Source organism: Bison bison, unplaced genomic scaffold, assembly GCF_000754665.1.
Source record: "Bison bison bison isolate TAMUID 2011002044 unplaced genomic scaffold, Bison_UMD1.0 scf7180017864345, whole genome shotgun sequence".
Classification (NCBI taxonomy): domain Eukaryota; kingdom Metazoa; phylum Chordata; class Mammalia; order Artiodactyla; family Bovidae; genus Bison; species Bison bison.
Genome location: NW_011494917.1, coordinates 3,506,297 through 3,515,473, shown reverse-complemented (window position 1 = coordinate 3,515,473; position 9,177 = coordinate 3,506,297). Strand labels below are relative to the sequence as shown.

At 39.3% G+C, this 9,177-nt stretch overlaps 1 protein-coding gene across 1 annotated transcript in view; it reads right to left on the bottom strand.

The window, feature by feature from the left end:
• Positions 1-394: 394 nt before the first annotated feature.
• GTF2F2 (general transcription factor IIF, polypeptide 2, 30kDa) overlaps positions 395-9,177 on the bottom strand; it is a 125,999-nt gene continuing 117,216 nt past the window's right edge. Inside the window, exon 7 of the mRNA XM_010854623.1 lies at positions 395-2,618. Coding sequence (XP_010852925.1) covers positions 2,454-2,618 — 165 coding nt within the window. The 3' untranslated portion in view covers positions 395-2,453. The remainder of the gene's footprint in view (positions 2,619-9,177) is intronic.

The following is a 9,177-nucleotide window of genomic DNA, read 5'->3' as shown; positions in this document are numbered from 1 at the left end:
TACTGCTCAGACTAAAATCAAATTAGTAAGGGTGTGTGTACTGAAGCCCATTAGTACAGACCGACTTACGTCCTGTGACCCTTTTAAAAGAGAGAATTACCTACACGGAGGAGAGCTGGGCTCTAGCCACTTTCTAGGTCAACGGGCTTTGCCAGCTCAGTCTGAATGTGAGTGGGAGATGGAGAGGAGATGGAACAGGAGAGGGAGAGAATCATAGACGGAGCACTGGGAGAGGTCACGATGATTATCCAGTCCAGCTCCCTCAGTTTTAGCGACGACGTGACTTCTCCAGATCCCACCGAGGTAAACGGCAGGACTAGAGCCCATGTGACCATGTCCTGTCCTCTCCTCTACACGAGAGTAACTGCAGCTCTGGCACTCTATGCTTTATTGAGACAGCTCTTTGTACCCCGCTCCTGCCACAGACAACAGGAGGTCTGTCAAAATCCACCCGAGGAAAATATGGTGGCCCTAAAAGGTAAAGGATGTCACCATCTCCTTTTCCTTAAATCACTTCATCTAATATTTATTGGATTGCTACCATAACTGTGTTGTGGAATGTATGAATATTTAGGGATGTGAACAATATACAAACCTGCCTTCAAACACTTAATGCTTTACAGGCAATTTAGTCCCTAATTAATAAAACTACTATAAAATATTTCAGTTTCTAGATCTGTTGTTCTCAAGCTCTTTGAGGTTCCCAGGCTCTCTGAGAATCTGACATAAACTACAAATCTGCTCCCCCCAAAAATCCACACATTTCTGTACATATTCAGGGGGTTGCTGGATCTCCTAAAGCCCACCTACTGACCATGAATTAAGAGGTTCTGTTAAGAGAGTCACTGAGTTCCACCACATAAAAATTATCTGAACAGCCAAGACAGAGAGAAAGCTAGTTATCCTTTTTCTCTGCTGCAAAATGAATAAACTTTAGAAACATTATGTCATTCCATGTTAAGGCAAAGAAAGAGCTTTCCTTAGCACTTATCTGAATGTCCCTCTACAAACACTTACTTTCCCACATCTAACTGTGTGTGTGTTTTATTCTATGAGACTACGTCATTTGCATCCAGAATATCTGGAATAGCCTTTTCATGTATATATAAAAATACAAAGATAAACTTCATTAAAAGCAGAAGAAATGGAGTTTAGCTTATGAATTATTCTATTTCAAATTTTTTAATCTAGCTTGGAATGCTGTTTCTAAGGCTTTGATGCTGAAGGGAGTGAAGTCATTAAGATGAGTTGATAATACTGCCAGCATGAGCACTTTCCTTCTCTTTGGTTAAAGAAAAAGTATTTAGGTCTTTTGGAATTCAAATTTCTTTCTTAATGAAAAAGTGAAAGCATGAAGCGTAACAGTAAAGAAATCTCTACAGAAGTGGGAAACTGCACCATCAATACTGAAGTTTCAGAAATAATTTCCTGAAGCTTTGAATACATAAAAAAAAAACAAACCATGGAGTCATTTATGTTAAAATATTTTACAAAACTGGTTATCTTGTTCCATATTCTGAGGCAAATAAATGGAGCAGTTAGAATTAACATATTCTTGGGCATCCTGGCAAGGTGGATAAAATGATAAAGGAAACTGGGTAGGAGGACAAGAATAAAGGGGTTTCCACCTAAGTTTTAAAAATCTGTAAGTAAAATACTGCTATAATTCAATCTGCCACTTTGCTAAGCTTAGGTGTGAGAAAGTTAAATGGAAGGAAATGTGACCCAAAGACTAGAGAAAGGGTTTCGATCCCTTCCTTGTTTCCAGCATTTTAAATGGATTAGAAACACAGATTATTTTCAGATAGGTATTAATACAAACGTCTGGAGAAGTGATTAAAAAATGATTATTTATAGAACAAAAATTTTCTAAAACATCAATTTATTAAAAATTTCCTTGAAAATGGAGACTAGGCCAACCCAAGCATAATCTCAACGAGCACTGTGAGGCTCTACAGCTCAAGTTTGAAAGGACCTAATGTTAGTGCTAGATGATTTAAAAAAAAATCCACAGAGAACAGTTCACAAGACAGGGATAAACACTCACTGTGAAAAAACAGTGACTCTTAAAGTTGAGCTTTTCTAGAGGGAGGGAGAAGAACAAATGAAAGACTAGAAATGCTATAAACAAAGAGACTTTAGGCTTAATGTCAAGGATCAGTCAAAGATCAAAAGGAGGACAAATCTGCCTCTTCTTCATATGAACTATTGATACTAAATGTATTTAAAATTAAAACAATGAAGCTGAGATTTAAAAAAGAAACGGAAAGGAAGAGAGGGGAAGAAAGAAAAGGGGAGGAAAGGAAGGAAGAAAAAAGACTGCACGCAGACAGCTTTTCCATGCGGGAACAAGACCCAGCACCAGCATGGGTGCAGGTGAACTTACCAACTCACACCACGCTTCTCTTCAGCAAAGCCGTGTTAACGAAGCCTGTTTAAACCTATTTAAAGGATCAGTGTGAGCATATACATACCACAGGTTGTTTTGTGATGTCCACCAAGTCCTTCAGATTATAATACTGATGCTTCTCAAAAGCTGAAAACAGCATGTCCAAAACGTGTTGTTTATCAGCTCGGGCTCGCTTTCCATCTTCTTTCTTTTTCCTTTCATATTCAATCTATGTGAAGAAAGCAAAAATCCCGAAGGCATCAATTCAATGTGCTCACTCTGAAACACAGGTACTCTTTTCCATCCTCCACTATTAGATTTTAAATTGCAAGGCAGCAGGTCAAAGAGCGGTAGTTCAGTATCTATGGCCTTCTTTGCTCCTAGGGCTCCTCAGACCTTTAAGGCTCCAGGAAGGTTAGTGCCCACCTGTAAACCATTTTCACTGTTCCCTAAAGCTTTATGTAATGTGTCCATTTCCTCCCCCAAAGCCCATCTTCACTGAAATCACATCATGTGGATCACAAAGTCTATTTGCAACTCTTTGTTTTTGATTACCCAAAATACAGTAAAAGAGTTTATCTGTCTATGCCATTTGGTAGGTAATATCTTTCAAAATGAGAGTTTTTCAGGGCAGGAAGAAGGCTGAGGGGCAGAGAGATCAGACAACAGGTTTTCTAGGGAGGAAATCTTGGTAAATTGGGAAATCTTGGTAAAAACCAAAGAACAAGGGTGGTGACAGGTGGCCTTTTCTCCTCCCAACCCCGTGACCTCCTTGAACTTGCTTCTTCTGTAAAATGAAGTAAGCAATGGCACGAATGGTGTTACCATCCAGACATATGTGCATTTGTAAAAAAGTTAACTCTTTATTGAAAACACGCAATTTGCTTGCATTCATGTCCGTTGATTAAGCTTTTCTTTTTTTTTTTTTTTTATTAACTTTATCTTGATAAAGCCTCAGAAACTTGTTAGAGGACAGATATATATATATAAACTGTAGGGCTTCCCTGGTGGCTCAGTGGTAAAGAACTCGCCTGCCAATGAAGGAGATGCGAGTTCGATCCCTGGGCCAAGAAGATCCCCTGGAGAAGGAAATGGCAACCCACTCCAGTATTCTCACCTGGAGAATCCCATGGACAGAGGAGCCTGGTGGGCTACAGTCTATGGGGTCGCAAAACAGGTGGACACGACTTAGCGACTAAACAACAATGCAGACTGCAGCAGCAGCCCACCTGGTCAATAAAGCATCAGCAGGCTGCGTAAAAGCTGTCAGAGCACAATCTTTTGTGCATCAACAGAATTACTGTGAGAGAGAGAGACTAGCCTCAAAGATGGAGAAATGCATATCAAAACATACAACTGAATTATGTACAAATTCCAGCTTCATATAGTTAGGCTTATTCTCTGTATTTTAACAAGAGAGACGTAAAGAGAGAAAATCTAATTTCTATTGATGTTAAGACTAAAAATATACCTTAAATATAATCAGAGACTTTAGAGGCAAGAAGTAACTCTGACAACAGTATTGGTCTTTCAATAAATAAAATTAGGAGCTAGACAAGAAGAAAGAGCTAAATTGAATGTCTTAATTTTTGTGATATGTATACCTGGAGAGTAAAACTTGAAATCCATTCAGCTCCTCAATAGATTAAGCATGAATTAGATGCTTGGTATTGCACTAAAACTGAAGAAAATAGCAACCCACTCCAGTATTCTTGCCTGGGAAACCTCATGGACAGAGGAGCCTGATGGGCTACAGTTCATGGGGGTCACAAAAGAGTTGGACACGGCCTAGTGACTAAACAACAACAACAACTGCACTAAAATATGGGAGTAAATAAGATACTCTCTTTCAAAAGGTATCCCTTTCTTAAGGCTCGTGTATTAAAATGTATACAGAGGGCCTTGAGTATTTTAAATGTAGTAATGTAGTAAAAGAGACCACAGAGTTACCTAGGACAACTCATGACGTTGGGAAAAAAGCATAAATGCAGGGCACAGACTGTATTGTTGAAAAAATATTTTTTTCACTGTATGGTGAAAAAAAATGCACTTATGGTCAAAGGCAGAAGTACAGATTCTGCCCCGATTCCACGAGAAAGGAGGCTGCAGAGCTATAGCCAAGACCAAAAGAAATGGACTTGGGGGCCACTCGAGACAGAATTTTCTTTCTCTCGGGTTAAAAGGAGGAGAGAACTAAGACAGTGGCTGTATGATGGAGAAAGAAAGCATGATAGACCAAGACAAAACCACACATCTACAAAAAGGAGGCTCTTTGGATTAAAAAGAGGAACAACGGCATGGAATACCTTAAAGTGATGCACATTTAAGCCTTGCTTTGCTGACCAATGTCTAAACTATGTCATATTTTCCCCCGTTTATAACTGTACTCAGTTTGCATCCTGAAATTCCCTTCCACAGCTGCACTGTGCTTGAAAGGGTTTGCTCTGTCCACTGTGATGGACAGTGTAGAAAGCAGGGCCAGAGGAAAGAGTATAAAAGTATGGACCACGGGAAGAAGATACGATAACCCTTTACTCCGACCAAGTGGAAGATAAGAAACTTGGCATCTACAAAATAGAGGGAGGTAGAATCAGACAAAGGAAGAGTGGAGAAAGCCTATTTCCTTCTTAAAGGCCTGAGTGGGGTGTGGGATTTCATTCAGTGAAAGGTCACTGTGAAGAAGGAATTCAAAGGGCCTGGACTCCATCTTAGGCCTGTTCATGCTGATCATACTCAGCCACCTTTCCAATGGACTCTGAACTCTGTTTAGTGCCTATGAAAACAACAACAGAAGGATAAGACCCCCTCCAGACAGAGGGAACCTTGAAGATCGTATCTAGGTTACTCATTGCCTAAGAGAAAACATACTAATCACCCCTTCCTCCAGAGAGGCCATAAATTTTTCTGTATCTATTGGACTGTAACCTCGGGTTTACTGATTATTGGCTAATTGTTTGACTGTTTGAGCACATGAGCACATAGCACGTGGATGATGGGGTTATTGGGATTGTATTTTCCTTGGTTTATGTAAGTCTCAAGGAATTTGGAGTGGTGGGTTCAGACACGTACACATGGGGTATAAAAGATTTTCACACATGCTGGTCGGGGTCCTTGGCTAAGAGGAGACTCTGCCTTGGGCCTGCCGGTGTAATAAACTGCACTCCACTATCTGCATTGTCCTTCTGAGTGAGTTTGTTTCCCGAAACGCGTGGCTACAACTGATCCTCAAGAAAAACAAGACAGAGAGGGAACCTAGCAAAAGGCTAGTGCTATGCTTTTGTATTCTCAGTATGGAGCCACAGTTGTACCGTATTCTTTCTTCTTTTCCATCCCAGCTTTAATTTATGCTGAAAGAAGATGGAAAAATTTAAATTCAGGGAATAGGAAACAGAAGTTATGGCAAATTCAGCTTCCACTCTTAGCCCTCTCTTCCTCATGTAAAATGACTCGAGAAGCTAGGAAGATGAACAGGAAAAATGTTTTCAAGTAACAAAACATGCTGGTAAAGCAAGATAGGACTTCCCTGGTGGCTCAGATGGTAAAGCGTCTGCCTGCAATGTGGGAGACCTGGGTTCCATCCCTGGGTCAGGAAGATCCCTGGAGAAGGAAATGGCAGCCAACTCCAGTACTCTTGCCTGGAAAATCCCATGGATGGAGAGCCTGGTAGGCTACAGTCCATGGGGTAGCAAAGAGTTGGACACGACTGAGCGACTCTACTACCAAAGCAAGACAGTCCACTTTAGAGAGGGCATACAGTCCAGTAGGCAGTAGAGAGGAAAAACTTAAGCGTCTGTTATCAAGTTGTCCCAACCCTAAAAGCCATAGGTCAGACCCAAAAGGACTAAAGATAAGAACTGAGAATAAATTAGAAAGAAACTTCAAAATCAATACTGAAGGTATTGATTAAGAGTCAGATTAGGTTGTGATTTGTAATGTTAATGAGCAGTAAGAAAAGTACCAATTCTACACAGAAAATTTTCTTTTTAAATCTTGGTTTACATGTTTCAATCTCAAAAACACTGCATTTAACATTGGTGCTCTCCTCCTTTAAAATGGGGAGAAAACACACAAGACCTGTATGCTTATCTTTCTGCATTAACCACGCCTATCAATTGCTCAATAAAATTTTTGTAGTACTGCATTATTTAAATCTTTTTTTTTTTTTTAAATAATGTTCAAGAGAGATACATTACCCCAATTCTGCTCTGTGGTATCAGGTGGTTCCAAAGTACATATAACTATAAAAAGGGACTAAAATGATCCCATGATCATGAAATTATTAGCAACAAATTATACTCACGCCAAAACTAAGATCCCTGAGGTAACTTCTCTTTTCTAAGCTCATCAGTGTACAAATGAAGTCTTAATATTGTACTTATAACTCTGTACTAAAAATTAATTTCACAAATATACAACACACGATATGCACCAGTCTAGGAAAAGACTACTGTTTGGATATAATGCTATTTCTTCTCCTCTTAGCTCTTTTTCCTTTGGGCATTTTGTTTTGCACTGGCAGTATCAGGAAACGACACTCAAAGCAATCAGATTTCTAACTTGTTCGCAGCCACAAAATACTACTAGGCTAGTTATTAGACTAGAAATAGCTTTTGTGTTATATGAATTTTAATTACTGATATCTGCCCCCAGTGACCATAAACTAAGGCATCACCAGCTGCACAGAAATGTCAATTCAGAAAGAACTTTCATCTCCAGGTACAAATTTTTATAATCCCCCAATTCCATCATATACAATTTTACTTTCAAAATATAAAACCAATTATTCAAGACTGAACTGCAACCAAATGTTGAACACCCATTGTGGATGTGGTATAGGGCTGTTCAACTGTCATTACTGAAACAATAATCCCTGACTAAAATTATAAATGCCACCCACTTCTAATTAAAATATTATAATACAGATGTCTGTAAATTTCTAGATTGTTGTTTGCAGAAATACTTTGATTGCTTTGTCAAGACAGTCTTTGTGGAGGTTTTTAACTTTTAAAGTGAGCGTGACAGGCTTGAATATCATGGTTTGCATTTTAAATCCTTATGAAAGATTCCCCCACCCCCTATGCTTCTATTTCTGCCTAATGTGTTGTTATCTCTTGGGAGGAAATTAATTCTTCGGTCTTTGGTGTGCAAATTCAAATGGACAAAGCATGCAGCATTTTTTTTTTAAACCATGTAGTATTCTTACACTAGACTATATAATACAGTAGGCAAATACTGCTGAATAGGCCTTTAGATTCAGTCTTGCAGGCATCCACTTTAATCAACAAAATTCCAAATTTATATATATATATAAATACTTAAAAACCAAAAAAAAAAAAAAAGCCAAGCCAAAAAAACACCCCCAACAACCTTAGTTCTGAAGATTAAGACAACACAACTGGTCGCTCACAGAATGAAACAGTTTCTTCTAATGTTCTATCACTTTCAGACCAGGAGCTCTTGCCAGGGTGGGGAGAAAAGGCGAAGAGAAGTCTTCTTTTCAAGCTGGGGGCAGGCGGGTGGGGTGGGGAGTTGATGGTAATAGAGACAAGAAGATACTCTTTCTTTCTAAAAAGCCTTAGGTTTAGTGGAAAGAGACTTCCTGGTTTCCCTTCTAGGTATCATTTTTGTTCCCATGCCACAGGAGATGGCAGACACGCCCCAAGAGACAGACAGATTTCCTGTCTCTTTGGATCAGTGGCTGAATGCCAGAACTACCTAGGTAAAAAATTTAAAGATAGTAGGCCTCCACATTAGATCAATACAACCAATCTCTGAAGGTATTTTCTTTTTAAAAAGCTTCCCAGGTGATTTTAGTCTACAGCCAGCACTGAGACCACTGTCTAGACAACAGAGGGCACTTTTTCTTTTCTTTCTTTCTTTTTTTTTTAGAAGAGTTACAGATTCTGTATTTTTGATTTTTATTTTATTTTTTAACTTTACAATATTGTATTGGTTTTGCCAAATATCAAAATGAATCCGCCACAGGTATACCTGTGGTCCCCATCCTGAACCCTCCTCCCTCCTCCCTCCCCATACCATCCCTCTGGGTCATCCCAGTGCACCAGCCCCAAGCATCCAGTATCGTGTATCGAACCTGGACTGGCAACTCGTTTCATACATGATATTATACATGTTTCAATGCCATTCTCCCAAATCATCCCACCCTCATCCTCTCCCACAGAGTCCAAAAGACTGTTCTATACATCAGTGTCCCTTTTGCTGTCTCGTATACAGGGTTATTGTTACCATCTTTCTAAATTCCATATATATACGTTAGTATACTGTATTGGGGTTTTTCTTTCTGGCTTACTTCACTCTGTGTAATAGGCTCCAGTTTCATCCACCTCATTAGAATTGATTCAAATGTATTCTTTTTAATGGCTGAGTAATACTCCATTGTGTATATGTACCACAGCTTTCTTATCCATTCATCTGCTGATGGACATCTAGGTTGCTTCCATGTCCTGGCTATTATAAACAGTGCTGCGATGAACACTGGGGTACACATGTCTCTTTCAATTCTGGTTTCCTCAGTGTGTATGTCCAGCAGTGGGATTGCTGGATCATAAGGCAGTTCTATTTCCAGTTTTTTAAGGAATCTCCACACTGTTCTCCATAGTGGCTGTACTGGGAGGTGGGTCATAGAGGATCCTGCTGTGATGTATGTTGGAGAGTGTTTTGCCTATGTTCTCCTCTAGTAGTTTTATAGTTTCTGGTCTTACGTTTAGATCTTTAATCCATTTTGAGTTTATTTTTGTGTATGGTGTTAGAAAGTGTTCTAGTTTCAT